General features: G+C 55.5%; 6 protein-coding genes across 6 annotated transcripts; 2 read left to right on the plus strand and 4 right to left on the minus strand.

Moving 5' to 3' along the window:
* Positions 1 to 369: 369 nt before the first annotated feature.
* Positions 370 to 2,355, minus strand: SPSK_08804 (uncharacterized protein; the record flags this gene model as incomplete). Its single annotated transcript, XM_016735391.1, has 1 exon — positions 370 to 2,355. One exon carries the CDS (start codon positions 2,353 to 2,355, stop codon positions 370 to 372), a length of 1,986 nt encoding a protein of 661 aa, XP_016588500.1.
* A 486-nt stretch (positions 2,356 to 2,841) lies between these two features.
* SPSK_08410 (class 5 chitinase 1) lies at positions 2,842 to 6,129 on the plus strand (the record flags this gene model as incomplete). Its single annotated transcript, XM_016735008.1, has 5 exons — positions 2,842 to 3,359; positions 3,385 to 5,053; positions 5,095 to 5,520; positions 5,565 to 5,856; positions 6,047 to 6,129. The coding sequence occupies 5 exons, from the start codon at positions 2,842 to 2,844 to the stop codon at positions 6,127 to 6,129; spliced, it is 2,988 nt and encodes a 995-aa protein (XP_016588501.1).
* Positions 6,130 to 6,357: 228 nt separating this feature from the next.
* SPSK_08746 (uncharacterized protein) lies at positions 6,358 to 8,464 on the plus strand (the record flags this gene model as incomplete). Its single annotated transcript, XM_016735334.1, has 3 exons — positions 6,358 to 6,371; positions 6,425 to 7,505; positions 7,580 to 8,464. 3 exons carry the CDS (start codon positions 6,358 to 6,360, stop codon positions 8,462 to 8,464), a joined length of 1,980 nt encoding a protein of 659 aa, XP_016588502.1.
* A 527-nt stretch (positions 8,465 to 8,991) lies between these two features.
* Positions 8,992 to 9,700, minus strand: SPSK_09782 (large conductance mechanosensitive channel; the record flags this gene model as incomplete). The annotated part of the gene is made up of 2 exons (XM_016736352.1): positions 8,992 to 9,057; positions 9,131 to 9,700. 2 exons carry the CDS (start codon positions 9,698 to 9,700, stop codon positions 8,992 to 8,994), a joined length of 636 nt encoding a protein of 211 aa, XP_016588503.1.
* A 1,463-nt stretch (positions 9,701 to 11,163) lies between these two features.
* SPSK_09408 (uncharacterized protein) lies at positions 11,164 to 12,350 on the minus strand (the record flags this gene model as incomplete). The annotated part of the gene is made up of 2 exons (XM_016735981.1): positions 11,164 to 12,171; positions 12,234 to 12,350. 2 exons carry the CDS (start codon positions 12,348 to 12,350, stop codon positions 11,164 to 11,166), a joined length of 1,125 nt encoding a protein of 374 aa, XP_016588504.1.
* A 1,132-nt stretch (positions 12,351 to 13,482) lies between these two features.
* Positions 13,483 to 15,948, minus strand: SPSK_08610 (uncharacterized protein; the record flags this gene model as incomplete). Its single annotated transcript, XM_016735202.1, has 2 exons — positions 13,483 to 15,260; positions 15,852 to 15,948. 2 exons carry the CDS (start codon positions 15,946 to 15,948, stop codon positions 13,483 to 13,485), a joined length of 1,875 nt encoding a protein of 624 aa, XP_016588505.1.
* Between the last annotated feature and the right edge of the window lie 4,400 nt (positions 15,949 to 20,348).

Raw genomic sequence — 20,348 nt, forward strand, 5'->3', positions numbered from 1 at the left:
AAGCCATTGGAGGTGGTACAGGCAGTCAGAGCCCCTGCAATAGCCAAAAGCATAGGGATGAATTTTAAGTTGATTGGCATCTTGACTGTTGTGTCTGTTGGTGTTCGTTGGTTTTGTTCTTGGTAGAAAAGTGCTCACAGCCCCTTTTCCAGCCACATCATTCTCACAAAAGAGAGGCCCCTACCTCTAATTGGTCCACATATTTAACACGTTTTGTACCAGCACCAATTGAACTGCCGAGAAATACTTCTATATTTGTTTACATCTCGCGAATACTATTTTCATATCCAAAGGAGAGTATGGTGTTTTCTTTCGCATTTGTGTCGAGCCCTGTCCAGCACAATTCGCGTACCACCTCTTGAATCTCCCTTACAAAGCATGCACGCAGTAGTAGTAGCCGGCCCATAACTCGGTCGGGCAGTCAGCCCCACCAGCGCCGAGCACCGTGTTCCACTTGAAAAGATCGGCCGGCGAAATCTTATGTATCGTAGCAAACGCGCTGCAGCTATCGCCCGCATTGGCCTGGGCGTACGTATCACAGGTGGTCGCGATGCCGTCCTGGGTGGGGGAGGGAGGCGGCATAGTCGGCGAAGCCGTCTTCGAGGCTGTGGCGGTGACCGGCTGGGAAGAGATCGCGGTAGCCCTCTGGGACGGCGAGACACCGATGCAGTAGTAATAACCCACCCAGAACGCGGTCGAGCAGTTTGACCCGCCGGCGCCGAGGACCGTGTTCCAGCCGTACAGCTCGGCCGGCGTAATTTTGTGCGCCGCGGCAAACTCCTCGCAGCCGTCACCGGCCGACGTATTGCTGTAACGTACACAGTCGTCCACGATTCCGGGCTGTGTGGGCACCGGCGGAGCGCCACCGGGCAACACTGTAACTTCCGGATTGGCTTTGACGGTCGTATCACTGCCACCACCACCACCACCACCCGCGTATCCCCCCCGCTGCTGCCCGCCGCCGCTGCTCGAGCTGATGTTGCTCGGCGGCGGCAAATAGGCCCCGCCGGGCGGCGTGACGCACAGAAACTGCGTATCCAGATGGTCGCACGTGTCCTGCAGATGGGGATTGTACCGGAGGAGTTGCTGCGTGGTGATGTTGCTCGCGGCCGCGACAGCATCGCAGCTTTGGCCCGTGGCATTGTACACGCTGCATGCCGACGGGATGCACCACGTGGCATTGGTGGCGTTGGGCGACGAGACATCGCAGTCAAAATCACCAAAGGCCTCGTACAAGTCGCCTGTGGCCACGTGAAACGTGGCTGCGAGGGCGCTGCACGGGTCGTCGTCAAAATCCGTCCTGCTGTGGGCCACTTGGACGAGCTGGGCGTACGTGAGTGTCCTACTCGGACACGTGCCGTTGGCGAGCCGGCCTCCATCGCTCGACAACGGCAGCACAGTGCTGCTTCCATTAATAGGCAACCCATGCAGAAATCCCGGCGCGTCGTCGTAATCGGGAAGCTCCCGCACGAGTAGGTCCGGCATATGCGTAATGTTGCACACCTCTAGAATATCATAATACTGTTGAATCAAATAGTCCGAGTGGTCGAGGTCGGCCAGGTACGGCGAGGCCAGGCGCAAGTAAAACAGGTTGACAAAGCACACGTCACAAAGGACGCTGTCGGGGTACAAGTTGGCCAGTCGCTGATTCTCGGCCAGCACGTCCGTCGGGTCGAGGCACTGGCTGTTGTTTTGATTGTTTGGTTGCGAGCAGTCTGGTCGGATAATGTCCGAACCGACCCATGCGTACGAATCGACAAGGCAAAATCGGTCGGAGGTCGTCGTGGGCTCGCGCGTGTATTTCCACGGGCGGGAAGAGCGATTATGCGCCAAACGGGTGTCGTCACCATCGCCACGTCTGACGGCACCGTTACTAGTGTCGGTAGTGTTGTCGACCGGTACAATGGTGCCCCCCACGCCCGGATCGGCCGACACATTCGTGGCCGGCGTTAAGCACACCAGGGAGAGCCCATCGAGGGCCCGACCAGGAACCGTATACAACGGAACCACTTTACCACGCACGATCAAGCCCGTGTCGTCAAAGCACCCGTCATTGACCGCGTTGTACCACGCTTGTGCAGACGCCAAACACGTACTGGTGCAGAGCGTCGTGGCGTCGTCGGCACTCCACAAGTAGTTGTCCACGGTACCGGCCATGCCGAGCAGGGTCGGATCACAGGCGACCGTCGTGTTGAGCGCGGCCAGGCAGCCGCTGCTCACACCCAGTGCCTTTGCGAGGCGCTGCGAGTCGACTGCGGGATAGAGGTTGAATGGAGACATGGTAGTCGATTGATCTGTGGACTGGGCCATGGCTTGCGTCGTGTGCAAGGACAGGAACCAGATCATGTAGGACATCATGGTCAGAGCGTTTTGTCGTGTTATTGTGAGCTAGGACGTGCCAGGATATGTGGATGAGTAGGAAGATGATGAAAAGAGATGACAGGAAAATCCCGAAGAGAAGCTGACGCATCGACAAAATGAATGCGCGTGCCTTGTGTTGCGGGAGCGCGAGGAGTAGACCAGACACGGCCTCAGAGTCTTTCAGGAAGGCAATACGGAGAATGAGAACCAACAGCACATCTACGCCGTACCCCTATCCGATACGGTCAACGTAAATCTCGGCTGTACAGTCTGGCTCCAATTCCAGACGCGCTCCCAATCCATAGGACGCTGCGACATACGTGCACGTCAGTGTGTGGTTTTGCCGATGCTGGACTTCTGCATTTTGATTTATGTAGAGTCATCTCTGGCACGGTCTCCTCCTCCTCACAGTACATTTTGTGACTTCAAACCCCCGACCATCTCCTCCTAGCAGGCTCACATGTTCGCTCAAAGTCCACAATGCACTTCTCTAACAGTCTTTTTGCCCTTGCCGGCCTGGCCGAGATCGTTATGCTTGCCATGGGCCGGATGCACGTCTCTTTTCCACGAGCATTGAACTCCAGCGGCCAAGTCGCAGCTCCTCAGGACTTCCGAAATGTGAGTGCCGGCAGTGGGCTGCTCCCCACGGGCACCTGCAATGCTCAGACACCTTGTGCAAACGGCGCCTGTTGCGGCAAGGACAACCTCTGTGGTTACTCACCCAAGTCCTGCGGCACCGGATGCCAGCACAACTGCGACGCCAAGGCGCAGTGCGGCCCCTACGCGGCAGCTGGTACGCAACGATGCCCACTCAACGTGTGCTGCTCCGAGTACGGCTTCTGCGGCTCGACGCCCGAGTTCTGCTCGTGGACGACATCGCACACGGGCGACCCCAACTATGCCACATGTAGCTCAGCGTACGGAAGTTGCGGCGATGTCAAGCGGCCGTCCTGTGCGAGCGACCGGCTTGGAACGCGCAACATCGGCTACTACGAGTCGTGGGCCAACACGCGGCGCTGCCAGAAAGTGGCCCCCCGAGGACCTGAACCTCGACGGCTTCACATCCATCAACTTTGCCTTTGCCTTTTTTGACCCGACTACATTTGTCATTACCTCCATGGACGCCAACGCAGCGTCATTGTATAGCCGGTTTACGGCCCTGAAGAGCAAGAAACCGGGCCTCGAGGCCTTTATTTCGATTGGCGGATGGTCCTTTACGGACCCGGGCGCGACCCAGACGGCATTCAGTAGGATGGTCAGCTCTGCGGGCAACCGTGACGCCTTTATCCGCAGCCTCGTGCAGTTTATGGACACCTATGGATTCGACGGAGTCGATCTCGATTGGGAGTACCCAGGCGCCGACGACCGCGGCGGTGTGGCCACCGACACGGCCAACTTTGTGGCGCTGGCCGCGGAGCTGAAGGCGGCGTTTGGTGGCAAATACGGCCTGACGGTCACTTTGCCCACGTCTTACTGGTATCTGCAGCATTTTGACGTCAATGGCCTCCAGCCACATGTCGACTGGTTCAACCTGATGGCGTACGACCTGCACGGGACCTGGGACAACGCATCCGTGTATGTCGGGCCCTTTGTGGCGCCGCACACGAACCTCACCGAGATCGACGCCGCGCTGGACCTCTTGTGGCGTGCCGGCATTGACCCGGGGCACGTCGTTCTGGGCCAGGGCTGGTACGGCCGCAGCTTTACACTGGCAGACCCGGCATGCAACACGCCCAACGGGGTATGCCGATTTTCGGGCGCGGCCTACCCGGGTCCCTGCTCGAAGGCTGCTGGCATTCTCGACTACCAGGAGATTGCGTCCCTTGTCGCCTCCCAACACATGACACCTTCGTGGGACAAGACGGCCGGCGTCAAGTGGATCACCTGGAACCACGACCAGTGGGTGTCGTACGACGACGCGGACACGTTTACCCAGAAACGCGAGTTTGCCGGGCGCCGCTGCCTCGGTGGTACAATGGTGTGGGCCATGGACCAGGTGGACCAAAAGGCCGACAATGGCTTTGGCGGCGCACCGGCGGCCGCGAACGCCCATGTCACGCCGGCCCAGCAACAAAGCGCGGCCGACGCGTCCGCCGACATGCTAGCCAGCGTCAAGTGCTATGCGTGCGACTGCGGCGGTGGTTGCAAGCCAGGTACCGTGCAGGTGGCGCAGTTCAACGGCCAGCCCGACCAGCTGAGCACCAACGCGCGCTGCCCCAAGAAGGCCTACCGCAGTCTGTGTTGCGACGCGGCGTCGACCATGGGCACCTGTCAGTGGCGTGGTTACCGTGGCGCCGGGCTGGGCTGTCTGAAGGGTTGTGCGGCCGGCGAGACGGAGCTGACCACCAACACAAACCAGCACGACGGCAAAAAGGGCGACAAGGACTGCCATGGTGGCCTGCAGAGCTTCTGTTGTGCCGGGTTCCGCCCGACCACGAAACGACTGGAAGACGATCTGGCCGATGCCGCCAAGGCGGCCGCAGAAGCACTGGCGCAGCAGGCGGCACTCGATTTGGCCGCCAAGGCGTTCTGTCGCGTGGCCGTGCCGGCCTTGCTGGTGCCGTTGGAGCTGCTCGAGGACCTGATTCCGATCGTGGGCGAGATCATGGACCTCATTGAGATCGCTGCCACGCCGGCGATCATCGAGGGCTGCGTCAAGGGCATCGAAAAGGCCGGCAAGGCCGAGTTCAAGGTCTTGGCAAGTCGCACACGTTGACGCTGGACACGCCCAAGGTGAAGCCCGAAGGCGTGCCAAGCCGGCCCGTGCCCAAAGACGGCGACCACCCCACACAGACTGCGGACAAGAATGGGAAGAGTGACCGCTGCGAGCGCGAAACTAAGCGTTCCAAGACGCTCGTTGCGGCTGGGAAACCCACGAAAACGAGCTACATAGACAAGCCGCGCATGGAGAAGCTTATCGAACACAGCGGGTACCCTTCGGACCACGAGTGGAAGCACAATGACGGCTTCGCCATGAGGCTCATGTTCCCCGTGCAGTACACGATGGGCATGTCGCCCAAACACTACGCCATTGTAGCAGGCTACGTGAAGGTGACGAAAAGGCCAGGCAGGCCCGAAGCCGCGCGCGATAGGTGTGGGAGGGTCACGCACTACGTTCAAACGGCGGAGCGCGACTGGCTCTCCAACGGCTACGATCAGGTCACATACAAAACCCCAGAGACAGGCGAAAAAAATTTATTGAGCTTGGTGGGCCCGTGGTCAAGTTTTCGGGGTCAAAAGACGAATATCCCATTGAGAACCAAGGTGTATTTGGCATGGCTTGGGATCAAGAAGGCTCCGTATACATGCGGTTGTACGTCGTCTGGTCGCCGTTCGGGAAAATACGCCGCCGTATCACCTATGAAGATGTCGAGCATTATGCGGCGAGCTACTGTTCCGCGTACCCCGAGTACGACTATCTGGCAAACAATTGTAAAATGTTTGCAGAAGCCTTGTACAGGTGGATGAGGGAGACGGCTTGCTGGGGCAACATATGTAAAATGATACGACACTAACCGTGAGTCGCCTTTGTGCGGTTATCAATTGTATTTTTTATTAGCACATTTCTTTTTTCTCCTTTTTTCTCCTTTTTTCTCTTTTTTTCCCCTTTTTTTTCCTTTTTTTTATAACAGTTTCGAACTTAAAAAAAATGCTATAATTCGCATTCAGCATAATCTTCTCACAGCGAACAAGGCCTCGCAATACCGGCCCGGGCTGCCCTCGGCTGACCGACATGACATGCCACCTTTTCACGTATTGTCCTATTGATTTTACCCAGCGGCACCGGTTTCAAGTCCCAGTTTCTGCCGAATATGTGCCGCTGTTGTCTGTTGGAACGGTCTCATCACGTGATCTGTCCTTGTCCACATGGTCGCTCCTCGTTGTTCCGTCGAGGCACGCGCTCGACATGTCACACCAAACTTCTTTCAAAATGTCACTGACGACAACCGGGGACAGTTCCTTCTCTTCGCATCTACGTCTACTCCGACCACAATAATGGCCATGGGGTTGTGGGATGACATACAGGGATACGTGTTGTTCCCCCTTGCATCTTCGTCCTCAGTCTCTGGCACGCGTTCGGCCACCCCATCGAGACATTTTACGTGCTGCTCTCGCCATTCAACCCCCAGTACTATTCCCACCACTTGGACTTTCGGGTCGACCGGTACTATGCACGCCTGACGCGCGCCCGCATGCAGTCGGACTTGCGGTCCGCCTTGGTCGACACCTTTTACAACAAGGACGCCATTATCACGGAGCTTGACAAGGCGGTGAGCCGCTGGCGCCGATGGTGCCTACAGGATCGGGGGCCATTGTACGCCTTATTCGATGCGTTCGCCGTAACGACCGTGGAGGCCAGGACGGGCCGCAAAGTCAAAGTATGGACAAACGACCGGTTCGCTGCGTTTATAGCAAGCCGTCTGGGCAGTGATGATTCGGGCGTGGCTCCTGTTTTATGGCGAACGTTTTGCTATAGCGCCCGATATCCCTTCACGGCCAACATCGATACGTGTCCCGCCGAGGAGCAGCAGTTGAACCTGCATGACTGGGTCCAAGCGGTCGCGATGCTGGCGACCGATGCTGCAGACAATGTGCACTACGCCCGGCCGATGTATTCGGTGACAGGATCGACCGTCTGGTACGGGTTTGCAAGTATGGCGGTGAAACTGAAACTGGGTCGATCGAGGCCACAGCACCACAGCGTTGACGACGTCGACAACGTCGACGAGGAGGCCCCCACCGTGCTGACACAGGTCGCGTTGGTGGCCTCCACGCAGCTGCCTCTTGACTACGCTATGCGCGGACCAAAACTGCCGGAAATTCTACCGCACATTCGGAAGCTGGTGACGGACGAGGAGTGCGAGCCCGTTTTCAAAGCCGATTTTGGTATACCGTACCATGACTTGGTGTGTCTACTCGGTGCCATGCTGCAAGTGGACAAACCGGACCTCAAAGCAGCCAGGTGGACAGGGCGACTCGACGAGAACCGCGGCCTCGGCTTGGCGACCACCACCGAAATCGACCGCGCGACGCACTTGGCTGTGGCAAAACAAATTCTCGCGGCGGCGGGTCTCCATGATGAAAAACGTGGTGGTGGCGCCGTCGCCTCGTATGAACAATATAAAGCCCTGTGGCATAGACTGGTGTGTTCCTCTGGCCACAAGACAACACCACGACGAAACGTCAACGTTCTTCTTTCACTAACGAAAAGCGCCAGTGTCTAGAACCAGTCGACCGTTTCCATCTTAATGAAAGGCGGTCGTTTGACAGGGAGATGGACCTGCTGTGGCGCAGCCTCTTTTCGGTGTTCTCGGTGCCGCAAGACCTGAAAGGCCTGAACCACGACCGCTGCGACCGAGACCAGACTCCGGAGCGCCCACCACCCCCACTCGTCTTGCAGGCGCTCGACTTCCTGTACCCGTTTCCATCGTGCGGCTATATTCGCCAAGAGCGCCGCAGCAACACACTAGTATACTCATCCGAGGACACCGCCGAGACCGGTGGTATGTCCGGTGACGGTGTGATGGCCGCTCTTACATCACACTACTTCCCCATGCTCGTCATAGTGTATGGGCGCATGACCGACGCAAGCCGGCAGCCTGCCATCTTTGCTGTGTTTACGTCGTCGCCGCTCTGGACTACCGCCGACAAAGGCCAGACAGATATGCAATTTTTTGTCGATGACAAGCACTTGTTGATGGAAATTGCGCCTCGTGCGCGTGTTCTCCAATACCAGCCACCGAAGAATAAGGAGAGCAAGACCAGATTCACGGATCTGGTTACGACCGACGACGTGGCGGACACCATCTGCTTCGGATCACGTTCGGGGCTCACCCTCAACTTTGCGTCTGGGGTGGCAACACTGTTCTCGGCGGCTGAGCCGGCTGATGCGACTGATGCTGGACATTACATTGAGATTCCCGCGGGTCCGTATACAACAGACCGTGAACCGATTGCATCCCCTGTGGCCTGGACTACGTCCATGCATATCACCAAGCTCGAGGTGTATCGTGGAATAGATGGGATCGACGAGGACTTGGTCATTAGGCGCGATCTCCGAAGTAATCGTCGACGGTCGGCGGCAGAGGGGCAAAGGGGCTAGGTCTAGATTTTTATTTAGTAGCGAAATATGGGTGTGTCATACATAATCTCACTTTGAAGGGACAAACGCCTCGCTGCAACGACGGCCAAAAACGGCGACGCCCGCCAGACAAAAGTAGAGGCCACAGCAGCGCTTTCTCGACTTCAGTTGTAGTATCCAAATAATATTCGTTGGGTAGTATGGTTCGAGAAAACGGTAAGGAAACATGCAGGTAATGCGCGGACGATTAGAGAAATGAGATCAAACAAAGGAAACATGCGTAAGAATGCGTGACAATGCATGCCAAATTCGTGAGCATCGAAAAGTAGGGCAGAAGACGAAAGACAAAAGAAACAGTCGCGTGCTATGCAGAGGCCAAAAGGTATGGCGTAAATGAGAATTCGGATAAAACATCGCATATTATCTGGAAAGCAACAAAATGTTCACAACGTCGTGTGAACGTGGGACGAATGTATCGTCACACAATTAAACGGGTTGCGGTTTTGGGACACACGCCAAGCTGTGGGCGCGAGATGTTACCACGCGGGCTACAGGCCGGACTGGCGTTCTTCGCGGCCATCGAGCCAACTCGTGCAATTGACGCAACGGAGTGACTGTATCGTTAAAAAAATGAGCGTGTCTCACATACTTTGGTCACGGTAACAATCGCCAGTCAAGGCCACTCACCTTCTCACTGATCCTCTTGCGACAGTACTTGCACTTGACCGTGTGCTTGATGATTGGGTCGTGCGAGAAGTACTGGTACGCGCTGGCCAGGGCATACAACGAGACGCCGACGCCCAAAAAGTTGATGACGCGGTTCACAAAGATGCCGTAGGCCATGACCACGGCGCCGTCATCTTGGGCAAACTGCAGCGTGTTGTAGCCGTTCTCACGCTCGTAGTTGGGGCCCGGCTTAAGCACGGCAAACTTCTCGTCCAGGTTCTTGTTGAGCGGCAGCAGCACAGAGAGCGGCGGCAGCAGAATGTCCGAGACAAAGGAGTTGACAATGGCGGTAAAGGACGAGGCGATGATGAGGCCAAAGGCAATCTCGAGGATGTTGCCCTGCAGCGCAAAGTCAAGAAAGCCCGACCAGATGTGCAGGACGGCGCGCTCACCCAGCTCCAAGACATTGTCGTCCTCGTGGATATCCGCTTCATTTAGGAACGGGTTGCTGGCGTTCGGGTCGTCACGGAAGAGGAGGACGCCGGGGCCGCCGTTGCCGCCATTGTTGTCGTCGTTGTTGTTGGACGACATGGCAGCGGTTGGGCGGAGGATGTAGGACGACAGGATGTACAATAGAGAGCGAGAGAGAATGGAGGAAGCGAAGAGAAAGGAGACAAGAAGGGCGAAGAGAGCACCGTTGGTCAAAAATATGCGAGAAGAGACAAAAAGACAAAAAGTCCAACAGACACTATGCCACCACAAGTCCGCTGGACAGCAGAACAGGGGATTTGGAGAGGGAAAACGGACGAAGAAGGAATCGAACGAAGAAGAGGCAGATGCGAGAATAAAAGAAGACGAGATAACGAGACTGTGATCCCTCGATAAAGGTCGAGTACTCGCCGATCATCCAAAAGCAATGTAAAAAAGTTGAGGTCACGAAGAGGGGGAAAGGGAGGAGGTAGAGGGAAGGCTGCAGTAGCAAGCTTGGCAGGAAGGCAAGCTTGGATCTTGATAGAGCAGGGACGACTGACACTTTGCGTACACGTGCTCCACAATTATGTCCTACAATCAATCCCCATCGAGCAAGAGCGAACGCGCGACTTTCTGGCGGTGGCTGAAAAGAGAAAGTGCAAAGTGCAAAGTGTATTTATTCGTCTACAAGCTGAGGTTGTCAGTATTTCCAAGTAGCACGGCATGACCCCAAAACAGCACATGCAGGCTAAGCTGAGCGAGATGAGCGAGCTGAGCGCCTCCGCGAATTGATCGACTGCATGAACTGCATGAACTGCATGCACTTCAGATGGACCCCTACGGTGCTGCTCCCTGCTAGTGGCCGTGTGTTTCCACTGTCCAACCCAATCGCGCCTACCTCGCCGAGGTGCTTGCTTTAGCCGGACCTGGTTTTGGTCTAGACCGTTGTTAACCTTATCAGGAAGGGGCAGGGGACAACGACGTAATACCCCATACACGTGCCAAACTGGCAGACTGCATGTCTTATGGCAGGAGCGGTCAAGGAGCATTATGAATCGGAAAGAGCGGACTTCGTATCAATTGTGGCAGGAACGATGGTGTTCATTATTACAGGAGTGCTGTGCTCTCCATAAGAGGCAAAACAAAGACAAGGCTGAATCTAATGTTGAAGAAAAAGCTGCCATGGAAGTAGCAACAAGGGATAAAAGGTTACAAACAGCTGAATAAATCCGAGTACAAGACTGGCCAGGCCTGGCCGCCCTGACGCGCCCAGAAGCCCGATAACCCAATAATTAGTGGCCAATAAGGTGGCAGTTCCTTCCGCGATACAGGGAGGCTGGTGGAGCTGGCGCCAGCACAGGCAAGTGCAAGCTGTGCAAGCTGTCCAGGCGCGGGCAGGAGCGACCAGGAGCGGGGTGCATCGACGTGATGTTCTGTCCACCGCCAACACTGGCCCCAGTTTCAGCTCCACCTGTCCACATCCGTCCTCACCATCCAATTCCAGTCGGTGAGGAAGGCGGTGTCCGTTTTTTTATGAAGATTTGTGAGTACGACGTACGATGTACCCAGTATCGTGAACCTCCTCACTTCTTGGGTGCCGCAGCTGCCGCCGCCTTCTTCTTGGCTGCCGCCGCCGCCGCCGCCTTCTTGGCGTCCGCTTGCAGCTCGTGCAGCCAGAACAGTGCTGCCACCGTCATCAGGCCAAACGCCGCCCATGTCAGCGCCTCAAACTTGTAGCCCTGGCACGCCTCCATGCCGATCGTGTCCTTGCCCAGCCGGTTGATGGAGTCCACCGTCGACTTGGCCGCCACCGCCGACACCAGACCGGCAATCAGCAGCGCCAGCGCCGCACCGGACGCGGCAGCCAGGTTGGCCAGCACCGTCTCGCGGCTGTGCGTGACGCGCGTGACGACGGAGGCGGCCGTGAGCAGGAGCCCCAGGCCGGCGCAGCAGGCCGCCACGATGTAGAAGACGGCCAGCACAATGCCCAGTGTGGGGATGCGGTTGAGCGCGGACTGCAGGCTGCTCGAGCCGCCGAGGCGCGCGAGGCTGCCACCGTCGACAAAGTTGTCGTTGAGCTCGTTGTCAATGAGGTTGGAGATGTTGAGCTGGTGGGAGTTGAGCTGGACCGTGCAGGAGGACACGTTGCGCCACGCGCTGTCGGCCGTGGCATTGGGCGCAAAGGTGCCCTCGCAGACGTTCATGACATGCAGCGAGTAAAATTCGCTGACACCGAGCACAGCCGCCATATCGTCGGCGGCCGAGTCGGCCGGCATACCGGCCAGAACGCCCTCGGCCGCCGACAGGGTCAGTTTGCGTGGAGCCAGCTTACGAGCGGCCATGGCCTTTGCCGCCTTTTCCGCCTTTGCCTCGGCTTCGGCCGCCCTTTCGTCCTGGATGGAGTACGTCTTGGGTGCGTCGCCGTTGGTGATTGTTGTCGCTTTCGCTGGACTCGGTGCCACCTCCACGACCACCTCGCTCGCCGCCACACTGGCGTCCTCGTCGGCCAGAACGACAACGTGAGACAAATCACGCGTGGCCGGCTGGTTGAGTGACGGCACATAATTTCGTCCCAACGCGGACGTGTTGAGCTGCGATGTTAGCTCCGTTGCTCCGCAATGACATGAATCGGTCACGAACTAGGCCAACTCACCATGATGACAGAAAACTCCTCCATGAAACCGGGTGTATTGCCGGCAAAGAGGCCGAGAACGGTGAGCACGAAGCCGATGATCGTGCACACCGTCGAGAAGAGGAACAAGAGCGCCATGGTAGAGTCGGTGGCGGATGTCGTCCCTCGAGAGGGGGAATGCTGGGCGTAAATGAAATAAAAAGTAATAAATAAAGAGGCCCTCACTACCGCCGGAAAGTAAGTTTGGAATAAATGAAGCAAATAAGTATCGTATTGCCGAGATTGTATCGTTAGTGACACCCTCACGCCAATATTGAACAAACCAAAGGACTCTATTTTGTTGCGAAGGAGTTCGAGGTCGAGGGGGTAAGGGTCGGAGAGAAGAAAGCAGAAAGAAGGAAAGAGAAAGGAAGCAAAGAATGAAGTAAAAGGGAAAGGGAGTCAATGACAGAAAACAGGTGAGTGGTGATATTAAAGAAAAAGTCAAGAGAAACGACAGAAACGGAATAAGCCAAGATAACAAAAATGAGGAGGCTTGGGAGAGACACATGCACGTCCGGAGTCAGAGGGGATCTACGAGACCAGGTACCTTGGGATGTTTGCGATGGTGGTGGGGAGGGAGGAGAGAATTCGTGATGCACATGGAGGGAGAGTGCAAAGGAAACGAGAATAGAAGAGCAAATCAGGAGAGGCGCAAGGACTGGGTCGATGGTGAAGACGCTCGATGGGAAACAGTTGGCCGGAACAAGACATGATGGCCAACGGCGATCCTGGTGCACCGTTTGACCCCCGCGATGTCAGCCGTCGCTCCCTCTCTCGAGTGGCAGATTGCATGTTTTCGGGTGGCAGGGCACCGATCCGTCTTGCAGACAAGCCGTGAGTGAGGGGAGGCACCGCGGCTGGAATGTTGCCTCAGTCGGATTCTACATGTCTCGTTCAACATTCCGTCCGAAGGCGCCGATCGCAACGGGTGAGACATTGAAACCACACTTGGCCCTCCGGTTTCCGGACGAACCAAGACCCAAGCAACAGAGCCAGGTAGCCAAGCCAGCGCCTTTACCTGCTGAAAAAGGTGAAGAAAATAAAACGTGGCGCAGTCCGAGCCTCAATTTGCTGTACCGTCGTCGTCTTATCAACATCCATCTTGTCACGAGGCTGCTCCGGCCGACTCGGCTCGTTCTTGGCACGGGCGCTAGTAGCGTGCCAGTCAAAGGAGATCATCCCGATACTTTCTGTTCTTTAAGCATCTACCAGTACCATTCATCGTCGTCTATCTTGTCGCTTCTGGCTGCCTATCGTACACAACGGTGATAAATCGCCCCCGACCCGCTCGTTGCGTCCGGATCTTCTCTTCAATCAGGCGTGCCTCACTCGCGGCGTTCACCCGGCGGGCCAGCTCGCCAAGCGGCAGCTGTGGTTGCTGCGGTGCCACCAAACGCTGGAGCATGGCCGCCGGCGCGCCCGGTGCCTCCGGCTCAGGCGGCGTCGGTGGACGGTGGGCCTCGAGGATGGCCTCGGACAGCCGGTCGTACTCGTTGCTCACGCCATAGTCGAGCACGAGCATCGTCAGCTTGCCCCAGTTGCCCACCCAGTCGACCTGTCCGTTGTCCACCTTGTACATGAGCGCGGGTAACCACGACGCGCAGCCCGTCAAGTCCAGATACTCCAGGCCGTACAGCGCCTTGCTCAGCTTGCGCAGGAGCAGCACCGCCTCGGCCCAGTCGTTGTCGATAGAGTGGCTGTAGGCGCCGGTGGCGCCGTACTGGAACCGGCGGCCGAGCGGCGAGTCGACGGTCGCCAGCTTGGCGTTGGGCGTGAGCGTGGGCTCGGGCCAGTAGGCGAGGCTCAGATGGGTGAGCATGGGAAGATGCGCCGCAAAGGACAGGAGCTGGCGCCAGGACACGGACTGGGGGGTACGGTCAGGCATCAGGGCCAGTGACAAGTGCGTCAAGTTCGGCAGCAGCGGCCGGGGCGGCGACACAATGCCAGGCGCGTCCCAGGACTCGAGCAGTTCGGCATCATCCTGCTGCTGTTTGTGGCCCGCGTCACGTAGCCGGCCACGTGTTGCGCTGCTGCGGCTCGGAAAGAGAAGCTCGTTGACTTCTCGGACAGAGATGGAGTGGCCGATTGACCACGTCAGGTCGAGGTGCCGGAAATCTTCGTTGAGCGTGCTTGGGCTCGGCAAAGGCGGCATCTCCTCATTATCACCATCACTTTCGCTTCCTCCGGGATCACTGTCGCCGGCCGAAAACCCGCCTGGCTGAGGACTGCCGCTGCTGCCGTTTGCAGAGGTCGAGGACGGAGGTGTAGGATGAAGCAGGAGAGCACGGAGATCCTTGATCGTGGCACCCTTGCCATTGCCCTCTTCGCTCAGCTGGCCCAAATAGGATACCAACGCCGCGCGCAGCGGTCCCTGCAAGTAGATCAACTGATGTTGGTTGTACTGTTTCTGGACGGTCCACTCCAGCACGATGCGGCGCAGAACCACGTCCACCAGACTGCCGCGCACAGGATGGGCGATGCCCGGCATGGCCTCCCCTGCGTGGTGTCCATAGGCCATGCCTGATGCATAGCGCCGCCTTTGGGCGCCTACTAGCCGGTTGTTGCCATTGCCACCACCATCGCTGGCAGAATGGCCATTACGGTCAGTCGTCCGCAAGATACGCCGTGGATTGTGCCTGGACTGGGCCAGCCAAGACGGTGGAGGCGCTGGGCCAGCTGGCCCTCGGCGACGACCACGGCCACCACCAACACCCACGGCGCCCAGTCCGTTTGGACCGCCAGCAGCACCTCTGAGATTAGGTCCCACTGTGATGCCTGCGTCTAGCCCCCCTCGGCCTCCATTGGGTGGGCTGGGCAGCAGAATCTGCGCGACTTCTGGTGGCACACTAGGCGTCACGATAGGGATCGACGACGACAGCGAGGTGCCCGCGGTTGAGCCGTGGCCTCCACTGCCGCTATTGTTGCTGCTACCGCCTCCGCTGGGCGACAGAGTGGTTCTTCGCAGGTTTGCGAGCAGGTCATTTACATTGCGGGACTGTGGTTCCTCTGGTTGCACGGCAGCAGAAGAAGAAAGGCGTCAGTAGTCAATAACAAGGCCAGGCCATAATAGATCAACAAGGAGAAAATTAAGGAAGTGGACCAAACCAACGCGGTTGAGGCCAGCTGGGTGGGAAGATCAGGAAGAGCAAGAAGAGCATCGGGCGTACAAAGTCAGGGAGGACAAGGGAGAGGAAGGCCAGTGAGAAGTACAGTATGCGCTGTGAATGATGGTTGCCAGACAAAAAAAAAAAATCAAAACACAGGCGGAGGTGGCGGAAGAATTTCTGGGCGTACGAAACAACACGGCAACGGGTCACAAGGGAAAGAAGTAAAGGCACGGGCAAAAGACAGAAGGCAACGTGCAGGCGTACGACGGGGTTGGTGAGAAAGGGTCAGAGTGATGAAGCCCATGCTCGAGAAGGGTGGGAGGACAAGAAAACAAAGCAACAAAACAGAGGGGGTGGGCCATGGGGTGTGCGAGGAAGAGGACGCAGAGAGAGACCCTTTGCCAATGTAACAAAAAAAAGAGAATAAATAATACAAACAATAAAAGCGGATGAGGGCGAGGATGCAACAGCGAGGCGCGATTGGACTGACCATGATGGACGTTGCTCTGGAGTCCGGAGCTCTCTAAAGAGTGGGGCGCAGTGGACTGCGGCTTTGAGTACATGCCCCAATGCCGTTTCTTGGGCATGGCGGCGATGGCGTGGGAGAAAGGAAGACAGCAGAGGAGAGAGAGAGAAAGAAATGAGAGGAGGGGGCGTGTTGTGAGACCGGTCCTGGCAGAACGCAGAACGATCCGAGACACGCCGCGATGTATCGACGCGTGCAGGCAAGGACCAGGTGCAGACGCAGGCCCACTGAGCAGAGAGGACTTGGGGTGCTGGAGAGCGGACAAAATGCACGAGACGGAAAGCCCGCGGCTGCCAGCAGAGACGCTGTTTGCTTGAAACGCGAGGCTGGCCTACCGCTCTGGCTGGTCCGGACGGGGGGGCCGGGGGGGCTGCTGTCTTCTCTGTGAAGCGCCGCTGGTTTCCGTCCTGCTCGGTGCTGGTCGTCAGTCGGGGGTGTGTCCGTAAAAGTCTCTCATATTCCCTTATTTCCTGCTTCCTGTTTCCCAATGTCTCACTCGTTGGTTACCTTTTTGTTATGTTTCCCCTTTCGAGGATAATGGACAGGCGTCAATCGCTGATGGAAGCCAGAAGGACAGGTGCCGGCCTATCGTGTGTGCGTGTATGTGCTCTTGGCGGGGGCTCGAGCAGTTGTGTGGGCACTGGCTTGGTGTTTTGTGTGAGGTTGAGAAAACCTGGTGAAAGCTGGTGAAGACTGTGAACACTGTGAGAGGTGGTGAGAGGTAATAAGAGGCAATGAGACAATGAGAGGATGCAATGCAAACGGGAAAAAGGAGTGACAGGAAAGAGCGGTTATCTACATGTTCTGGCTCCTGCCCTGCTGTCGGAGGCGTTTGATGTCGTCTGTCGTTCCTTCCCTTAGCGAGACGAATGAGCGTTGATCGCAGCGGCCCATTTAGGCAACGGCAAATACAGTGTTGAATTTACGCACTGTGTGATTTTACACTGTCTGCTTACATAGCTGTGACTGTTTCTAGACTTGGGATGCTGCGCCCCATGACTCTTTTTTGCCCACTTAATTCGTCGTGACTCTCTTCTGAGTCTGTTTTGTTCATGGGAGCTTCTGGGGTTCTTGTTCCGCGTCAAATCCTGTATCAATGACTGAGCAAGCGAAGTCGACAGGGCTGAGCCCATCCTTTTTTTGTTGGCATTTCCCTTGTCCGGGATTCCCGACTAAAGGTCAATCGTCACAATGCTCGTCTTTGCATTGTGTTTGTTATCGGCTTTATTTGTTTTCATATCTAATTCCAGCCGCGCAGGAAGAGGGAGGCGTGTCTGGTCATGAGCGTTTGGATTGAACCAGTCCCCCTAATCTAATTTAGACAGTTGTGCGAAGTGTGCTATTTTTTTTAGAAAACAAATCCTGTCCACTTCCCCTTGTCATGGACGCTGTGCCTGGGTCTTGCTTCTGGATGTCTGGACGTTTGCATGTCGGCAGGCCTGTCTTCTTCTGTGTTGTGTTGTGTAAGCTTTTGCTTTCTGTTGCCTTCTACTTTTGCGCCCGGTTCGTCGTTTGTCTGTTCTACAAGGACAAACGTTTTTCACGCAAACACGCAAACAAACAAATACACAAACACACCCAAAGGCAACACGAACTGGACATCACCAACGGCTCGGTGAATTGTGAGCAACAAAGCACACAAAATTTTGAACGCAAACCACGTACGGGACCTGTAGGTGTAAATCGGGCTAGATAGGATGGGAAGCAACTGCTCACATGTCCAGCACCTCAGAAACATAAGAAAAGAAGCAGCCTAGAACAAGCAGACAATGTGCCAGGAGAGAAAAAGAACGAGAAGAGGTAGATGACGGAGGCGACGAGTGATGCGTACAACATACAAGGCAGGTGGGAAGAGCAACAAGGAAGACGTGGAGAGGGTGTAGATGGAAGAAGGGGAAAGAAAGGGCGCACAGGGAGGTGCTTGACAGTGAGACGGAACACAAAAAACCGGGCTAGATGTGTACATCGTGTACTTGCAGAATAGAGGATAAAGGGGGAAATGAAGCGAGAGGGGGCCAGGTGACAAGAATAAGACATGGACACCAATAACAACGGCAATTTTTCCGTGTACACAGAGGTCTGCTTGGGTTTACCTGTGTAAAGCATTTGTTTGGTTTATTTCGAAACAAAAAAAAAAACAAAGAAAAGAAAAGAAATTGCCTACAAGCTCAGACCATGACGTGCGTTTAGGGGCGTCAGTCTAACAGGTGGAACGAGGTTGGCAGAGGGGGATATTGGAGTCGTCAGGATGGCAAAATAAAAGGAGACAAGACCAAAGTTGATAGATTACTTACTCGGTGAAGAAGGCAGAGGCGAGCAGCAGGGATTAGGGAGGAGCGTGTCTTTCTTTGCTTTCTTTTCACTGGCTTTTGGTTGTACGTTTTGGGACTTGGTTTTGATTTTGTCCCGTGTAATGAATACTACGGATGCTCGTTGCCCTTCTTTTCTATTCCACTTCACCATGGACGGCTTCTTCTGCTTCCGTGCTTCTTCTCCAAAGCTTCTTCCAGTCTTCTTTCGACTAACCTGTAACTAATGCTTTCGTTTCGTCCTCCTGGTATCCTCCTTGGCTGTTGTGTTTTTCGTCTGCGCTGCAACCATGCTGCAAGACTTTTTCGAATTGCCGAAGGGGGTGTGGGGACGCAGCCGCGTCTGGTGCCCGGCTACCAAACATATGAAGAGAAACGGAGAGACGAACAAAGAAAGAACATGACATATAGAGCGGCTGAGAGAGATGGTGGCGTCGAGTTGGTGCACACTCGTTGAGAAGACTGAGCATGCATCAGACAATCACTTGACACGGCGGGCGGTCTGCCGCGACCCGAAGTCGTTGGTCTGTCCATGTATTGGATTTTGTTTGGGCAAGTAATTTAGAACGTGCGTCTTCCGTACTCAACTTCTTTTTTTGTTCTTCGTGAGGCCAGGTTTCTACGGCAATGGACAGCGTGTTCTCGACACGCTCCACATGGAAGATCCCGACAATGATATTCGGTTAGTATGTAGAAAATAAGACACTGCTGTCCGATACAGGTTTGTCTCTAGTTTCAAGGGAAGACCTATTTCCCCATTGGGTCAAGGCGCAGTTATGTACAGTGTGCAGTGAAACTTCATGTATATCCGGCACGAGGGCATCCCTGCTGTCGCCTTTTCCAAAGTTCAAATCTCGCATGTGATAGGTGGCTGGCATCATACTAACGGGGACTAAGTGCTCTGTAAGCTCTTGTTCAGTACGGATGATGGAAAGGAGCGACACAAAATAAGGGAGTTAGAACAAAGTAGACGTGAGATACAAGAGAGCTCTGCAGCGTCACTGCAAGCCCTTTTCGGCCCTTTTTTCTGTGCACGTCTCCGGAAAACTGGTCGCCCTTAATGTATTTGATTGTGTACGTCTTGTGTCTCTTGTTGCCAGTCTGATTATGAAAGAAGGCCAAAGTCCCAACCGGCCGAGATGTGGCCAGGCTGTGACAGAAATTCAGGTGATAGGCGACACAAATGACAATGCCAGAGCACAAAGTGACAAAAGTGACAAACGTGACAAATTGACAAGAGTGACACGATGTGACAACAAGAACAATGCCACAACACGCAAAACCATAGACAATAAAGGCAACAGGACGAAGCACAAGACAGGCAGCAAGAGCACAAAAATAGTATCACAAACAGCGAGCACGAACAGAGGCAGATTTGGGTATGACCAAGGCCCTCACAGCTGGTGTGCACGCTATTCTCCTTTTTGCCACCATGAACCGATGGGAAGCACCGCCCAAGTGCCAACAGACAGAGCATACGTCGCACGTCCCTCTCCAACAGTCTATGGAGCACTATAGGGCTTGTCCAATGTGTTGTGCTTTATGTCCTGTACGTCGCGTCCTGTGATATGCTTCTACCTGTCGTGATCCTGCTATGTCAAGGAACGCGTTTTTTTTTTCTCTCGTCATCCATGACCCCCATTATCCCTTTGCTTTAGTTCCCGGCCTTAACCCCTGTCTATGGTCACGACAGGTTTGGGTACGTGAACTACAATTTTTCTGATTCTGATTCTGATTCTGCCGGAAACACTGGAGGAAGTGGAAAATCAAAGATGGAAGATCCGGAGGAGCTGGAGACAAAACCAAACGTAATCCAACATTACGCGGCACTGGGGGGGTGATGCTTCCTACCCTCTTAACCCCTTACCCCTTACCCCCTTTGTCCCCACGAGAACGGCTTTCGTGCGTAAGGCTCCGTGAAGGAACCTGGGTGTCCGACATGCAGAATACACAGTATCGTAGGATGGAGGCAGGGATTTGTTGATACGTTGGCAGGACAATATATATATTCAATTTGTTTTTAAACCCAATTTAGAGCCACCATCGAAATCAACATGTTGGCCAACACGTAGCTCAGCAGCTGAGCCCACGTCACCTCACATCATGATAAGTGGAATAAAAACAACGGAAAGGAAGCAACAGGAACAGGTTG

Source organism: Sporothrix schenckii (genome assembly GCF_000961545.1).
Source record: "Sporothrix schenckii 1099-18 chromosome Unknown Cont44, whole genome shotgun sequence".
Classification (NCBI taxonomy): Eukaryota; Fungi; Ascomycota; class Sordariomycetes; order Ophiostomatales; family Ophiostomataceae; genus Sporothrix; species Sporothrix schenckii.